The following is a 17,203-nucleotide window of genomic DNA, read 5'->3' as shown; positions in this document are numbered from 1 at the left end:
GTGACAGGCGGACCTTGCGGTTCTGAGGATTGCAGGCCAGGGGCTGTCCCGCACAGCGCCCGTGCTCGGTGCCTCTGGAGGTGATGACCAGTCCCCTGGGTGTCCTCTCGTGAGACACGTGATGGCTGCCAGCCCCGCTGTGGGGCCGCTGGCTTCTTCAGTGCAGCGACGCTGTTCCCTTGGAAACTGATGCATAGCTTGTGGGCAGAAGCTTTGAGGCTGGGAAATCCTGCTCCATGTCCCCTTTCACACGAGCGCTGGCATCCCTCCGTGTTTCTTGCCAGAATTAATTCCTGCTGTGATGGCTTCTAAGGGGTGACTTTCCAGTTCCACCATCCCTTCCTGTTAGTTGGCTTTCCACCGTTAGGGGTGCGTTCTCGCCTCCGCGTTTGCTCACCGTGTAGGCTGGGGGTGCTGTGTCCCTGCGGGTATGATCCGGCCCATCAGGATTTGTCTGGATGCTCCAGCCGCCTCGCGTTTGGTGGTGGCATCCTTCCGCATCCTGCGTTCATGTCTGTCGCTCTGTGGGCATTTTCGGGCACAGTGAAAGGCTCAGGTTCCCCTTCTTCTTCCCTGCCCTTGCCTGGACCCAGCCCCTTAACTGTCAGTAGACAGAGGTGGGAAACGTGCACAGCTCTGCCTGCCTGTATTGAAAACCACCCGTTCACATCTATAATTCCAATTGCAACCAAAGCCGCAGGTCTTTTTCACCCCCCTTCTCTGATGGTGCAAACCCTGCCTCCCACCATCCTCATTTCGGGCAGGTAGTTGCCCCATCGCTACCCGCAGGCGGCCCTGAGCCCCCGGAGCCCACCTGCTGCCCTCCTCCTGTGGGCCTGGCTGCTGCCGGACCGCCCGTAGACTTCCCTTTAAGTCAGCTTTATCTGGGTCTAATTTGCATGCAGTACAAAGCATCCAGAACATTCCCTGCATATCTTCAGTGGGCAGCCCCACTCCACCAGGCAGCCTCTGGTCTGCTCTCCACCCAGTGTTGAATTTTCTAGGACTTCACTCCAGTGGATGTTTGCAGGGCACTCCCTGGTGCCCGGCTCCCAGGTGCAGCCTGATGCATAGGGCTTATGCATATGTGTGCCCCCGTGTCTGTCCACAGCTAGGTGTCCTGTGTGTGACCACGGCTGGGTGTCCTGTGTGCCCGCGTGTCTGTCCGTGGCTGGGTGTCCTGCGTGTCCCCGTGTGTGACCGCGGCTGGGTGTCCTGCGTGTCCCTGCGTGTGACCACGGCTGGGTGTCCTGTGTGCCCACGTGTCTGTCCGTGGCTGGGTGTCCTGCGTGTCCCTGCGTGTGACCACAGCTGGGTGTCCTGTGTGTCCCTGTGTGTGACCCCAGCTGGGTGTCCTGTATGTCCCTGCGTGTGACCGCGGCTGGGTGTCCTGCTTGCCCCCGTGTCTGTCCGTGGCTAGGTGTCCTGTGTGTCCCTGTGTATGACCACGGCTGGATGTCCTGCGTGCCCCCATGTCTGTCCACGGCTGAGCGTCCTGCTTGGGGGGTACCCACTGTTCGTTCACTTCCCTGCTGGGAATGGCTGTGCCAGGCCCGAGGGTCCCCGGGTTCCAGGCATTTTCCCGCTGGGTCCCGTTGGAGGCAGCGCCCCCTCCCACTTGCAGTCAACGTCTCCGTGGCCAATGTGGTGACTCCTTTTGTCATCTCTGGGCCCGAGAGCACAAGGGGCACCAGATGGCTGGGTGCAGCTTCAACTTCCAGTCGATGGAATTGTTGTAGGGTCTCTCTTCAAGACCTCCTCCCTCTGGAACGAGGGCTTCCAGCAGTAGAGCCCAACAGAGAGGGCACAAAAACGAAATAGCACGGGTGTGCGCGAGGGGCAGCTTGGAGAGCATGGTCCCCGCTTCCAGCGTCGGCCCCAGGAGTCCTCCGTTGTGGCTCTGGGACAGGTGGCAGGCACACGGCTGGCCGCTGCTTCGGGACCCAAACCGCGTTCTGGGAACAGCACCTGAACCTTCCCCAGCATGTGTCCCTGCCGCCACAACATGTGCGTCATCCGCAGCCACAGAACAAGCCACCCCAGCCCTTAGCCACCTAAGGCAGCAAGCGTGATGGTCTCGGTTTCTGAGGGTCTTGGTTTCTGAGGGTCGTGGTTTGGGCAGGGGGTTGGGCTCAGGGTGTTCAGGCCAGCCCAAAACCCTGTGGAGGGGCTTCAGGCATGAACAGCCGGGGGTCCTTGGAATCATCTTGGAGACGGGATGCCGCATGTGTCTCACACGCAGCTCTACCAGGACCAGCATCTCTGCACGCAAGGGGCCATGGGCTGGCAGAAGCGTCTGTGGACGCACAGGCATTTCCTGGCCAGCAGGTCCCAGGAACCCCCCAAAAAGGCCCTAGAGATGACCCTGCCTGCTCACACCACCTCCCGGTCCTTAGCGCCTGTGCTGGGCCTGCGCGGGTCCCATCCCTGTGCCTGGGGGGCTGCTGCGAGGCACCTGAATCTGTGCTGGTGGCTTAGATACAGTCTCTCACTCACCCGTCCTCCCCACATGGTAAGAGGGCGCCCACTGCGTGCCAGATGCCGTCCGAAGCCTTTGGGTCTCTCCCGTGAATGAAGCAGCAGAGCCTGGTGGAGGCTGCTTCGGTGGTGGAGGCTGCTTCAGGCCGTGAGCGATCACACGTGTGTTCTGCACAGCCTCGTCACGCGACGCCTTCCCACGCCCAGCTCAGTACCACACGTGTGTTCTGTGCAGCCTCATCACGTGACACCTTTCCATGCCCAGCTCAATACCACACGCGTGTTCTGCGCAGCCTCATCACGTGACGCCTTCCCACGTCCAGCTCAGCACGAGGAGGAAGCTTTGTGTGCACCCTGCTTGGCCACGTGGGACCCACGGCAGAGTGCTGGTGCTGTGGCCCGGCCTGCTCTGAGGCTTCCCTGACTGCACCCGTGTCCCATCTCTGCAGTGACAAATCCATGAACCTAACAGCTCAGCAGGACGCGGATTTATGAGCTTGCAGTTCTGGAGGTCATTGGCCCAACACAGGTCCCACTGGGCTAAAGTCAAGGTGTGGGCAGGGCTGGTTCCCCCACGGAAGCCTCCAAGGAGAATCTGTGTCCTCACCTTTTCCAGCTCCAAAGCTGCCTGCGTTCCTCCTCCATCTTCAAAACCAGCCGGGTCCCATCTCTCCAGCCTCCAACCTTCATCATCACCTCTGTGACTGACCACACTGCTCTTCAGATAAACTGGACTTGAGTGGGGTCCCCATCTACTTCAGCCCTAGGGACCCCAAAATCAATTAACCACTGCCCCAAACCCCTTCCACCCATCCACGCAGAGACACACTGCCCTGCTGCCCACCAAGGAACCAGCCCGGCTCCCTCCCAGGCCTAGCAGCACCCCAGGGCTCCACCACCCCTCCCAGGTCCAGCATTGCCCCAAGGCAACGGGGAGCCCCTCAAAGGCAGCATCCCTGCCCGGGCCCCCGCACATTCCAGAGTGCACCTCGGTGCTTTCAAAGGGCACAGGACTCTCCTTGCTGGAGCCGCAACGAAGAACATGTCTTCTATATGTGGTCACACTCGCCGTCACACTCGCCGACAGCTGGATGCAGCGGCTCACGCCTGTAATCCCGACACTTTGGGAGGCCAAGGTGGACAGATGGCTTGAGCCCAGGGGTTTGAGATCAGCCTGGGAACATGGTGAAACCCTATCTCTACAAAAAATACCAAACTTAGCTGAGCATGGTGGCGTGCACCTCTAATCTCAGCTACTCAAGAGGCTGAGGTGGGAGGATTGACTAAGCCCAGGAGGTCAAGGCTGCAGTGAGCTGAGACTGTGCCACTGCACTCCAGCCTGGGTGACAGAGCGAGACGCCATCTCAACAACAGCAACAACAAACTTGCCAATGGGTTGTCTCTCCAAACATTTGGATTCCTTCTTCTGCATGACTTTCTGGCATCTACCTTTCTGCAGCGCAGGTCTCTCTTGGGTCCAGGTTTCCTCGATCAGCTAAGCTTGTGACGGGAGCCGTCTGTGGTGGGTGGGTGAGCTGGCGGCATGTCCCATCAGACACCCAGGCCAGCCTCGGACAGGCTCTTCCCTCCGCGGTCTGGCAGGGTTGAAATTCATTCCCACACACCTTCCCCCAGGTCCTGCTGTGTAGATTGGCTACATTCTTCCCCTCTGGAATCCTTCTCCTCTCGGTTCAGACTTTGTTCCTGCCCCTGGGAGCATCTGGGCCAGAGAGGATGGCAAAGGGGTCATGAGGAGCTCTGGCAGCCCCTCAGGGAGGTGTTACGGGGCCCCCAGGCAGCAGAGCCTGCCTTCGAGGGAGGGGAAGGCTGCTTCCCTGTGGATGGATATGCAGAGGGGCTTGGCGGTTTGGGGCACTCGTTCAGATGTGTGCAGATACCCTCAAATGTCCTGGCTCCCATTCTCAAAATCCCAATCTTTCCCAATCAGCCTCTGCTCTGCTCTGAAGGCCAGTGCCCCTGAAATTGGTGTGCTGGAACTCAACGCTATTGTTCGTCAGTCTTTGTGTCACTGTAAAGAAATGCCTGACACTGGGTCATACAAAGAAAAGAGGTGGCCAGGCGCAGTGGCTCACGCCTGTAATCCAGCACTTTGGGAGGCCAAGGGGGGTGGATCACAAGGTCAGGAGATTGAGACCATCCTGGCTAACACGGTGAAACCCCGTCTCTACTAAAAAAATACAAAAAATTAGCTGGTCATGGTGGCGGGCGCCTCTAGTCCCAGCTACTTGGGAGGCTGAGGCAGGAGAATGGCGTGAACTCGGGAGGCGGAGCTTGCAGTGAGCTGAGACCGCATCATTGCACTCCAGCCTGGGCGACAGAGCAAGACTCTGTCTCAAAAAAAAAAGAAAAGAGGTTTGGGTGGGATGCGGTGACTCACACCTGTAATCCCAGCACTTTGGGAGGCCAAGGTGGGTGGATCGCCTGAGGTCAGGAGTTTGAGACCAGCCTGGCCAACATGGTGAAACCCTGTCTCTACTAAAAATACAAAAACTAGCTGGGCATGGTGGCGCTTGCCTGTAATCCCAGCTACTCAGGAGGCTGAGGCAGGAGAATCGCTTGAACCCAGGAGGTGGAGGTTGCAGTGAGCTGAGATCATGCCACTGCACTCCAGCCTGGCGGACAGAGTGAGATTCATTTTAAAAGAAATAAAAATAGAAGAAAAGAGGTTTGATTGGTCAGGGTTCTGCAGGCTGTACAGAGAACGGGTTGGCATCTGCTTCTGGGGAAGCCTCAGGAAGCCTCCAATCATGGTGGAAGGGGAAGGAGCCGTGTCTCCCATGGTGGGAGGGGAAGCAAGAGGGTGGAGGTGCCACACATTTTCAAAGAACCAGATCTTCCGTGAGCTCACTCGTCACCAAGGAGATGGCCCACCCCTTCATGAGGGAGCCACCCCACGACCCCAACACCTCCCACCTCCAACACTGGGGGCTCCGGTTCAACACGAGACCTGCGGGGACACACGTCCAAACCAAATCCGCCCTGGAGGTGACGGCAGGAAGAGGTGGGGTCTCTGGGAGATTCGGCCGTGGGGGCTCTGCCCTCGTGGAGGCGATTAGTGCCTCGTAAAAGGGCTTGAGGGAGCCCTTCTGTCCCTCTGCCACGTGAGGACACAGACAGGCACCACTTTTGAGGAACAGGCTTTCATAGGACATTGAAGCTTCTGGCACCTTGACCTTGGACTTCCCGGCCTCCAGAACTGTGAGGAATGAAATTCTGTTGTTTGCAAAGACCCGGTTGTGGGTGTTTTCCTACAGCAGCAGGAACGGGCGACGACAGCATCTGGGACAGCGTCTTGCCTCTTTCCTAAGAGACCCTGCAAGCTGTTAGCTCCCATGGCCACTGGAGCACTGATCACCGGGCAGGGGAAGCAACAGCCAGCAGAACAATGACTGAGCGTTTTCCAGAACTGATGGGAGCATGAATCCTCAGATTAAAGAATTTCATGAGTCACACGAGGGAGGAATAGAAATAACCCGCACGTGGAAGCTCTGCGGCGTCCCCCAGACTCGGGGAGCAGTGAATGCGCTGCGTGGCAGGACGCCAGCCAGAGATCTGAAGTGACCCATGCTCCCTGGAAAGGAGCCAACTGTTTAAAATTGCCCCAACAAAGAACATGGTATGCCCAGTTTCTAAAATGCAGTGACACATCCTCGATGCCAAAACCAAGTGGGCGTACGAGAGAGGGAAAGTGGAACCCGATCTCAGGAGGCAAATCAGAAAACCCCAAATCAAACATTCAACATTGAAATCCAGCCACGTGTGAGACACGCAGACACACCTCCCTTGCCAAGTTGGAGTTTATATCCTAGGAGCCCCGAAAAAGGCTCAACATTAGAAAGCCTTGACGTTAACACGTTAAAAGAGAAAACCATTGAGTATCTCAATTCAACATATGTTCATGATTTTTTCAAAAAGATGTAAAGCAGACTTTATTCATGGAGGGCCAAGGCGGTGGGACCCCTTCCCCGGGCGTTGCAGTGGGGAGAGAGACTGGACTCCGCTCCACAGGAAAAGCTTTTAACGAAAGAGGAAGTGGAAATTAACATGATCACGGGTGTCTAGGACAGAGCTGTGGCACACGTCGCGTGGAATGTCAGCAATGCAGGGAGGATGCCGGCTAAACTCCTGCATCTGACCTTGTCCAGGGTTCTGATCCTCACGTGGCCAGCCCTGGCCTGAGCCGCATCTCCGGGTGGAACCGTTCGCAGTCTCCAGGAGCAGCTCCTTGCATCCCTCCACCAGATGTCTCTGTCCAGGCCGCCTCTCCAGCGTCTCTCACCTGGCCGCTGTTAGAAGGACACTGTCCACATCCTCAGAAGGAACTTTCCCAGCCTGAGCCCCCACGGCACACGCACTCCTCCAACTAAAGAGTCACCGGAAATTTCCTTCAGTTGTGCCAAGAACCAAGGGGCACTGTGTCATCCAGGGCCACCACAGACGCCACACTCACAGTCGAGGACAAATTCGCCCAAGACCAGGGGTCAGGCAGGTCCCCTGTCATCCAGGACATGTGGCCCCGGGCAGGGCTGGCTGACTCCACGCTCCACAGCCCCCACCCCAGGCACATTTGAAGACCGAGGGGTGGGGTCTTGAGTGCCGGTCAATTCGCACCAGGGATCCTCCAGCCCAGCCAAAGAGTCACGGCTGTCCCTTCCCGAAGGCCTTCCTCAGGCTGAGCAGGGCCCGCCCCAGGCCCACCGCAGCCAATGGACACGGCCGCAAGCTGGCGGGTCGCACACGGGAGTGCAGGCCAGGCTCTAGCCGGGCTGCATTGAACCTGTAGTGGTTTTCCTGAGGTTGGAGGCAGGCAGGGCAGGCCTTAGTGTCTGGGCAACTTCGAGCGGAGATGGCCCCTAGGGGAGGGAGCTGACCCATCTGGGGTGTTCGACATCCGCCTGGAGGATTTGTCAGAACTCGGTGCCGGAACCCCGCACCCCAGGATGACCGTGGGGCCCGTCTCCAGCTGCTTTGCCTCTTGTTTGAAGGAACGCCTTGTGGCACATCGAGATCCAGGAGGGGCGACTCGAGGCCTTCCGGACAGTTGACCGTGGGGAGGTGGAGGCCACGGGGCGGCGGCTTCAGGTGTGCGCAGCCGAGCGGCTCTGCAGAGAGCAGGAGGCCCCGGGGAAGGTGGAGCGGAACCGGCTGCTGAGGATCAGGTAAGCGGCACCCAGGCCCACCTGCATCCCTTCCCAGCAGCTTCTGCCAGGCCCTCCGCCCTCTCCCCTAGGGGTCTCCAGATTCAGCCTCACCCTCCGCATCTGTCCGGCTCCACCTCCACCCCTCCCTGCTCTTCCCAGCTTGCTCCTCCACTGGGCCCTTGAGTCTTTCCCAAGTATCAGGCGCCCCTCTGCACCTGCCCAGAGCCCCAGCCCTCCTGAGATGCCGCAGCCACATCTCAGACCTGAGATACAGCCACTAAAGCTGGCTACTAAAGCCATGCTCCAGCGAGACTGCCCCTCCCCTTTCTCTCTGGCAGCCCCATCCTCTTCCCAGCCAGGCCATTCTCTGGGCTCCGTCCCCACCTCCGGTTGCTCCTTTGCACCCCTCCCACGGCCCCCACCTGCACGGCCGCGGAGCACTCAGGCCCGTTCCCCACACGTCCTCTGTCATGAGTCTCCTGCTCAGCTAGGGCAGCCGCCTACTAGGCCAGTCCCCAAGTGCTCCACAGGCCATCAGGCCAGCTGTCCCAACCTGCGTGAGCCTATCTCCTCGGGACCCCCTTCTGGCCTCCATCCCCTCCCCCATCTCATTCCCTCCCTTCAGCTGCCCAGGCCACAAACCCCTGTGGAATCCAGGCCCTGGCTGCAGACACGAGATCCCCAGCTCCTGCCTGCTCCCTCCCCACAGCACTGCTGTGCCTGCACCGTCGTCTTCCCAGACCCCTGCCCAGCAGGGATCAAACCTTGCCTTTGGTGGCTCCCTGGCACTGGAGCCCCAGTGGCGTGAAGAGTTTGACATCTGTGTGGCCCATGGCATCAGCTCTCCAGGGACCCTCGCTCCTCCCCAAGGGAGGCTGTGCAAGACAGAGCTGAGTGAAAGGGCCCACGGCATCTCTGGGACACGAGCTCCAGCCGTGCAGGGCTTGGGGGCAGATGGGACGTGTGATGCCGAGTTTCCCTCTGACGGCCCCACGTCCCCACAGGAAGTCCCTGCACACCCAGAAGGAGCTCGGGCTCAGGCACCAGAAGCTGCTGGAGGACGCCCGGAAGAACCACAGGGTCGCCGTGCGGTTCCTGAAGGCCTCCCTGGGAAGGTAGGGCCTCCCTCCGATGTCCTCAGGGAGAAACCCAAGAATACGGGTCACTTGCTTTTGTCTTGAAATTCCCTGATTCTATTATTTATTTATTTAAGATGGAGCCTTGCTCTGTTGCCCAGGCTGGAGTGCAGTGGCGCGATCTCGGCTCACTGCTCTGCCTCCTGGGTTCAAGTGATTCTCCTGCCTCAGCCTCCTGAGTAGCTGGGACTACAGGCGTGCACCACCACACCTGGCTAATTTTTGTATTTTTAGTAGAGACAGGGTTTCACCATGTTGACCAGGCTGGTCTCGAACTATTAACCTCAGGTGATCTGCCCGCCTCAGCCTCCCGAAGTGCTGGGACTACAGGCATGAGCCACCACGCCTGGCTAATTTTTGTATTTTTAGTAGAGACAGCGTTTCACCATGTTGACCAAGCTAGTCTCAAACTCCTGACCGCAGGTGATCTGCCCGCCTCAGCCTCCCAAAGTGCTGGGATTACAGGCGTGAGCCACCACACCCAGCCTCCTGATTTTATTATTGAATCACCACCTTATCATCAAAACCCAGTAAATGTGTGTTTTTAGTGCTGAGGTGCTGTTTCTTTTCAGAAGAGGCCCGTGAGACATGCTGGGCATGTTCCTGCTGTGTCCTCGTGGCCTGGCCCTCCGGGGCATGTTGCTGCTGTGCCATCATGGCCTGGCCTCTGTGCCAGCACCTTTTGCCCATTCTACCTCTTGTGTTGTCACCATTAATCACATTCCTGGTGGAAATGACAGCACCAAGGCTCCTGTAATTACACCCCACACGGCATCGCTGTGTCACTTCCTCGGTTAAAAATGTGGCCGTTTGTGGTGGCACATGCCTGTGATCCCAGCGCTTTGGGAGGCTGAGGCAGGAGGATCTCTTGAGCCTGGGAGGTCGAGGCTGCAGAGAGCTGTGATCGCACCACTGCACACCAGCCTGGGCAACAGAGCCTCGAAAATGTTTAAATGTCCTTCCTCAGAATCCGAGAGCAAGAGAAGAAGGAGGAGATGGAGTGCCATGAGCACATGAGGCGACGCATGGACGCGGTGGTGGCGCTGAAGGGCAGCATCTCTGCGAACCGGGTAGGCCCCCGCAGCCCCACCCAGCCTCTCCCTCGGCGCCCTGCTGGGGTCCGTCCCTGGGCCCTTGCTCCTTGGGAGCCAGGCCCGTGTCCTCTGGCGTCCAGGGCTGACCCGTGCACTTGGTGACCCCTGGAGGCTTCCCGAGCCTGTGCCACAGATTTGCCATGGGTTCTGTGTGGGTCAGGGCCAGGCACTGGAGTCAGGCAGGAGCAGGCAGCCCAGCCCTGCTCCCATGGGGCCTGGTCTTGTTGGGGAAGCAGTGGTGACCCCACAAGACACATGCAGGGCCCGGGCGCCTCGAGACCATGCCCTGGGGCCAAGGCTGGGGGTTCAGGCTGGGAAAATGGAGGGAAGAGTGGGAACAGCATCTGCAAAGGCTCAGAGGTGAGGGGCAGAGGCAGGCAGGTGACGTGCAGGGACACCCAGCCCCACGCTTGGGATGTGCGGACAATTTGCCAGTGGTCTCCCACAGGATCTGCAGGCATCAACATTGGTTTAAGGACACCTGTTCAAAGGCCCAGTGTGTAAGCATGTATGTGTGCAGGTTTTGCATGTGTGTGTGCACATGTGTGCATGTGTGACCATGTGTGTTTGCACGTGTGTGCAGGTATGCAGGTGTGTGCATGTGTGTGTGCACGTGTCAGCGTGTGTGCAGGTGTGCATATGTGTGTGCAGGTTTGCATGTATGAACCTGTGTGTGCATGTGTGCAAGTGTGCAGGTGTGAGCATGTGTGTGTGCCCGCGGGTGCTGCTGCTGTCACCTCAGTGCTCTCTGTTTCCAAGGACACCCTGCGGAAGTTCCAAGCATGGGACCGTGCCAAGGCAGAGCTGGCGGAGCAGAGGGTCCAGGCTGAGAAGAAGGCGATTCTGGTCCAGGGTGGGGATGCGTTCAGGCACCTCGTCCACCAGCGCCGTCACCAGGAACTGGAGGCCCAGAAGAGGTGAGGGTGGTGGCAGAGGTGCCACCGGGAGGCACCTGCCCAGTCAGTGGGTGCAGGGAGAGCCAAGGGGGTTCAGCTTCACAGGGAGCAAAGCTGCTCTCTCTCCCAGGGCCCCCACTCAGGCGGCTGTGGGCACGGGAACAGGGCTCCAGGCTGCTACCCTTCCCTGCCTGGGCCTGACTCAGCCTGCCCATCCCTGCCCCTACTCCAGTCCACGCCCAACCCTCGGCCCCTTCTCCCCTCCCAGACTCTGAAACCCCGGCCCCTGTCGAGAGCCCCCAGCTCCTGTCCTGACTTCTCACGAGGAGGGACTGGCGGGCTCTTTCCTGGCCCACCCAGAAGTCTCCAGGGAGCACCAGGCCCCTCCAGCCTGGAGACATTTTCAGGCCCCTCCAGGGAACCTCGTGCTGCTGGGCCTGCCCTTGCTCACCCCCTGTCCAGGGCCGTCCACCTGGCTTCCTGCTGCCATGGCTTGGGGCCCTCCTGGCCCCTTGGACCACCCTCTCACCAGTTTGGGCCCATGGTGAACACATTGCTTCTGGCTTCACTGTTATCCCCCAAACGGGGGCCCATGCTGCCCTCTCGGACCCCCCACCCACGGGCCCCACTGGGCTTCCTGAGATCCAGACCCTTGGGGCCAGGTTCCTAAAAGGCCCCTCCCTCCCACTCAGTCTCGCCTTTCCCAGCCCTGCCCATAATGCTCCCTGGTGACCTCCACGCAAACCACCCTGTCCTGGGTTTTGCCGGAAGCTGCCCTCATCCCGAGAGCCTGGCCCTTGCTGTCCACGGCCCTGGCCAATCACTGCTTAGAATCTGCCTGGGCGGGGGCTCCTGGCCCTCTCACTGGGCAAGGCATCCTCCTCTGGGTGCCACAGAGCCCTGAGTGTGTCCTCCCCACCCCCCTGAGTCACGATCAGAGTTCTCCAGTACCCATCAGCCTGCCCACCTGACGGGGGGGTCCTGGCAGTGGCTTCACCACCTACACATCCCTTAGCCTGGCGCAGGCCTGACATGTAGGAGGCACCGGGGAAGTGTGGCTGCAGTGAGTGGATGAACGTCTTCAGCCCTGGTGCTACCCTCAGTGGCAGCCCCACGCCAGCCTAGAAACAAGGGCTGGGAAGAAGCCCTTGGGGCAGCCAAGGCTGCTGGGGGACTGGGCTGCTAAGTGGGCAGGGCTGGGCCGGGCAGGGCTGGGCAGGGCTGGACTGGACAGGGCTAGACAGGACTGGGCTTGGAAGGGATGGGCTGGGCTGGGCTGGGCAGGGCAGAGCTAAGCTGGGCAAGGCTGGACTGGGCAGGGCTGGGCAGGACTGAGCTTGGCAGGGCTGGGCTGGGCTGGGCAGGGCTGGACTGGGCAGGGCAGGGCTGGGCAAGGCAGGGCTGGGCAGGTCTGGGCAGAGCAGGGCTGGGCTGGGCAGGTCTGGGCTGGGCAGGGCAGGGCTGGACAGGGCAGGGCAGGGCTGGGTTGGGCAGGGCAGGTCTGGGCAGGGCTAGGCTGGGCTGGCCAGGGCTGGGCTGGACAGGGCTGGGCTGGGCAGGGCTGGGCAGGGCTGGGCAGGGCTGGGCAGGGCAGGGCTGGACAGGGCTGGTCAGGGCTGGGGTTTAAGCCTGGAACCTCTGGCTTGGCCGCTGCCCATCTGCTCCCCACTGGATATTGTATTTAGCCCCAGGACCAGGAAGTTCCCACCCCAAGAGCCCTGCTGGGCAGGATGGAGCCCCCAGGAGGGCGCTAGGGAGGGACCGCTGGGCGCTGTCTCACCTGGGGCTGCTGGGCAGGAGGGAGCCCCCAGGAGGGCGCTAGGGAGGGGCCGTCAGGCACTGTCTCACCTGGGGCTGCTGGGCAGGAGGGAGCCCCCAGGAGGGCGCTAGGGAGGGGCCGCCAGCGCCATCTCACCTGGGGCAAGGTGGAGGCAGGGGGCCTCTCACACTCATCTGAGAAGCGACTCCGTGCAGGGCCTTTGAGGAGGAGCAGAAGCTCAGAAAGCAGGAGATCGTCAGTCGGATTCTGAAAGAAGAGGCTGAGGAGGAAAAGAGGAAGAAACAGCGTCCCCCCACCAGAGCCAGGCACCGGCCGACCCTGAGGGACAGGACCTGGAACTACATTTCTGACTTTTGCGAGGAGAAGACCACAATCCCAACCAACATGTACACACTGGTGAGCAAAACGCCTTCCTGTAGACAGAAGCCGCACACCTGTGGAGGGCAGGGGGGGCTTCAGGGCGCAGATGTGATGAGACATCCTCTGAGGACCTCCGCACCATGGCCACCTGCAGGGGGTTGCTGAGCCCGCTGAGTGGCCGCCACTCAGCTCAAGGACAAGGGGACAAGACCCACCACGGACCCACCACATGAGAGAGGCCCATGGCCGCAGCATCCCCAGCAAGGCTTCAGTGTCCTGGTCTCGGTGTCCCCTCCAGACCCTGCGTCACCCCCAGCAGTGTTGCTGCCCACCAGGCTGGGACCACCTTGCCTGGCCCTGTAAAGAGCTGGATCAGCCGCCTGCCAGGGAGATGTGCACAGCCGCTCAGACCACATGCCTGGGATCACCCTGCTACAAAGCACTCCTGATAGCACCCAGAGGACAGCTTTCCTGTCACTCATTCATTCACTCTCTCATCCTTTATTCATTCACTCACTCATTCTTTATTCATTCATTTCACTCACTCACTCATTCATTCACTCACTCATTCTTCACTCATTCACTCACTCATCATTCATTCATTCACTCACTCATCATTCATTCACTCATTCACTCACTCATCATTCACTCATTCACTCACTCATCATTCACTCATTGACTCATTCATTCACTCTCTCACTGATGCACTCACTCATTCGTTCACTCATTCACTCACTCACTCACTCACTCATGCACTCACATCCAGGGCTTGCTTGGTGTCTACTGCTGCTGCAGGCAACTGGCTTCAGTTGGGAGAATGTATTTCTAGTTTACCTTTCCCTAAACGTGTGGGGTAGGGACGATGGTCCTCTCCTGAGTCTGGCACAGTGTTGCAGTCTCTGCCCTTGTATACCCCAAACTTGAAGGTCAAGGTCACTGCTCCAACAGATGCCCTGCTGGGAAAGAGCAAGCCTTGGGTTGCCTCAGCTTTGGCCTCTGCAGGGTCTCTGCGGTGCCCCTCAGGGCACCAGAGAAGGTCCTTTCCTGCTCCCCAGGCTCCCAATGCCCGGGCTGAGCCTCTGCCCCATCCACCCCTCACTGCCCGCCTCACACTGGGGCCTTTGCATCTGCCAATCCCTCTGCCGGGAGCACCCTGCTGTGCCTCCTTGCTCCAGAGAAGCCTCCCCTGCCCGCACCCCCACCCGTGAGCTGCTCCCCGTGATTTTCTGCGGCACCACCTGTATCACTGTGCAGGTCACGGTAGACAGTAATGTGCTGGCCCCGTCCAGACTTCCTGTCTGTCGCTCCATAAGACGGTCCCCAGGAAGAAGAACCCTGTCCACCCGGCTCAGTTCCCCTTTCTCCGGCAGGCCTGGGACAGAGCCAGAGCAGATGGGCAAGGCTCAGTCCCCAAACTCATTCTGAGGAAACCACCACAGCCATCCTCCCAGGGTCAACCTGGGGCTTTTCCCTGGCATGGCTTATATCCACAGAAATGAGAACTGGGCCAGGCGCGGTGGCTCACACCTGTAATCCCAGCACTTTGGGAGGCTAGGGGGAGTGGATCATGAGATCAAGAGTTCGAGACCAGCCTGGCCAACATAGTGAAACCCTGTCTCTACTAAAAATACAAAAAAAAAGCTGGGTGTGGTGGCAGGCGCCTGCAATCCCAGCTACTCAGGAGACTGAAGCAGGAGAATCACGTGAACCCGGGAGATAGAAGTTGCAGTGAGCTGAGATCGCGCCGCTACACTCCAGCCCAGGTGACAGTGCAAGACTGCATCTCAAAAAAAAACAAAAAAACAAACATGAGAACAGATGAGTGCCTGAGGATTGGCGCCAAGGATTCCAGTCCATGAATCAGAACATTTTCCTATCAAAGGAAATATTTTGCAGACTCTTCTGAGCATTGTAGAAAAATATTTAATAATGTATTAAAATACTTATATTTCAAGTAGAAAAAGTTACAAAACCGTGTGCACCGCTATCTCCATGCAGAGTACGTGAGGCAGAAGAACAAGGGCAGGCAGCAGGCCATACCGGCGGGGGCTGGGCCGAGTTTCTCTTCCCTTTCTCCGTCATGAGCGTGTCTTCGCGATGTTCCTCTCCCCGACTGCAGGACTACGAGGCTGCTGCAGGCCCCGGGCCCTCTCGGTTGGTGGAAGTCGTCTCCAGTGAGCTCATCCAGGGGGACCCCGGCGCCAGCTCAGAGGAGGAAACATTAGCTGAGCCCGAGATCTCTGGGCTTTGGAATGAAGACTACAAGCCATACCAGGTACCAGCTCCTGCTCCTTTAGACCCTTGCAGATGGACCCCCGCCCTCTGTCACCAGCCGGCCACCTCCCACGCCTGCCCCGGCCACACCAGCTGCTCTGAGGCTTCTCCTGGCTGTGCCTGCCATCTCCCACCACCCCCTCCTGCGTGTTGACGCCCCCCGCCTCCCTCTCCACACTCGTGCCTTTCCCTCCTCGCGGAGCCTGGAGGGCACCAGGCGTGCTCGACGACCCCAAGCTCCCCCTGACAGACAGCTCGGTCACCGTGGTGTAACGGGGAGGGACGGTGGGGCTCTAAGGCTGAGGGAATGACTCTGAGCTACTCCATGTACTGTTGGAGAAGCATCTTTCTAGAAGAAGCGTGCAAACTTTCTTTGACGGCCTTTTGTAAGAAACATGCCCCATCTGGCGCTGGGGTCCTTCCGCCTCTGAAAGAGCAGGTACAGCAAGACACAGTCTCTGCAGCAGCGTGGCTCAGGCTGTGGCCCTGTCCCAAGTGGGAGGGCAACGCCCACCGCCCGGTTTCTGTAAGCATTGGCCACCTCTACTGTCAGGGCAAAAGCCACCTGGTTCTGCTGGTTCTGGGGATGCCAGGCTGACCAGGGTGGTGAACAAGACAGGCCAGGCAGAGCCACCACCCACACACTGGGGACTCCCAAGGGAGAAGGCTGCCTCTGGACAAGAGGAGGGTCCCAAGTGGCCCCCACCCCAGGAAGCCAGGGAGGAGGCTGCCCGGCTGCCGGGCATGGGCACCAGCAGGGGCAGCCCACAGCCCAGGCAGAGTCCATGCAGCTTCTGAAGGGACAGTTCAGGACTCCGGTTCTGATCTTCCTGGTTGCTGGCGTTGGCCAGGGAAGCGGCTTTTCATCTGAGAAAGCCCCGCGTGTGCTGACACTGCCCACTCGAGAAAACTGCTTCCTGCAGAACCTTTTAGAACCTTCCTCTTGTCCTGATTTAACAATCTGGAAAGCTCCCCCTCCACATCATTTCCCAGAAATCCACCTGAATCTGGAGCTGTCTGCTTTTGTTTCCTGGTTTCCTGTTTTCAGAAGTGAGGGCTCCCTGCCTCGTCAATGGAGCAGAAAGTCTGTGGGTCCATCGGGGCCTTTCTTTTTTTTTTTTTTTTTTTGAGACGGAGTCTCCCTCTGTCGCCCAGGCTGGAGTGTAGTGGCGCAATCTCGGCTCACTGCAAGCTCCGCCTCCCGGGTTCACGCCATTCTCCTGCCTCAGCCTCCCGAGTAGCTGGGACTACAGGCGCCCGCCACCACGCCGGGCTAATTTTTTGTATTTTTTAGTAGAGACGGGGTTTCACCATGGTCTTGATCTCCTGACCTCGTGATCCGCCCATCGGGGCCTTTCTGAGCGACTCAGAGCAACTCCCCGGGCCGCGGGGCTCTTCCCAGCGCCGGCGCTGGTGGCAGCTGGTGGGGCTGGGCTGTCCGTGCTCTGCTAACCGCTACCCTTGCCTCTGAGCTGCTACCAGCGCCGCTCAGGTGGAGCCGCTAACAGCCCCAGACTCTGTCTCTGTGACCCCCAGGTGCCCAAGGAGGACGTGGACCGAAAGCCCGTGGGCGGGACAAAGATGGACAAGGACATCCTGGCGCGCACGGTGGAGCGACTGCGGGGCAGGGTGGTCCACAAGCAGGTGGTGTTGGGGCGTGAGTTCCAGGGCCGCCCCTTCCACAGCAGGCCGGAGCTCCTCCACTTCAAGGTGAGCCCACAGCTGGGCCAGGAACAGCAGGGGACAGCAGGGGAGCCCCGCCGCAGCCCGAGCCCTGGCGCCTTTTGCTTTTTTTTTGAGATGGAGTCTCACTCTGTCACCCAGGCTGGAGTGCAATGGCACAATCTTGAGTCACTGCAACCTCCGCCTCCCAGGTTCAAGCGATTCTCCTGCCTCAGCCTCCCGAGTAGCAGGGATTACAGGCGCCTGCCACCATCCCCGGCTAATTTTTGTGTTTTTAGTAGAGACGGGGTTTCACCATGTTGGCCAGGCTGGTCTCGACCTCCTGACCTCAGGCGATCCA

The 17,203-nt window shown here is 59.4% G+C and overlaps 1 protein-coding gene across 1 annotated transcript in view; it reads left to right on the top strand.

Annotated features, from left to right (window-relative positions):
- The window catches only part of CFAP74 (cilia and flagella associated protein 74), an 81,119-nt gene that overhangs the window by 21,189 nt on the left and 42,727 nt on the right, over positions 1 to 17,203 (top strand). Inside the window, exons 7-13 of the mRNA XM_032760890.2 lie at positions 7,485 to 7,658; positions 8,645 to 8,755; positions 9,744 to 9,846; positions 10,630 to 10,787; positions 12,741 to 12,942; positions 15,026 to 15,181; positions 16,717 to 16,890. Coding sequence (XP_032616781.1) covers positions 7,485 to 7,658; positions 8,645 to 8,755; positions 9,744 to 9,846; positions 10,630 to 10,787; positions 12,741 to 12,942; positions 15,026 to 15,181; positions 16,717 to 16,890 — 1,078 coding nt within the window. The remainder of the gene's footprint in view (positions 1 to 7,484; positions 7,659 to 8,644; positions 8,756 to 9,743; positions 9,847 to 10,629; positions 10,788 to 12,740; positions 12,943 to 15,025; positions 15,182 to 16,716; positions 16,891 to 17,203) is intronic.

This window comes from Hylobates moloch, unplaced genomic scaffold (genome assembly GCF_009828535.3).
Source record: "Hylobates moloch isolate HMO894 unplaced genomic scaffold, HMol_V3 SCAFFOLD_9, whole genome shotgun sequence".
NCBI lineage: Eukaryota > Metazoa > Chordata > Mammalia > Primates > Hylobatidae > Hylobates > Hylobates moloch.
The sequence above is the reverse complement of the archived record's forward strand: the minus strand, read 5'-3'. Positions and strand labels throughout refer to the sequence as shown.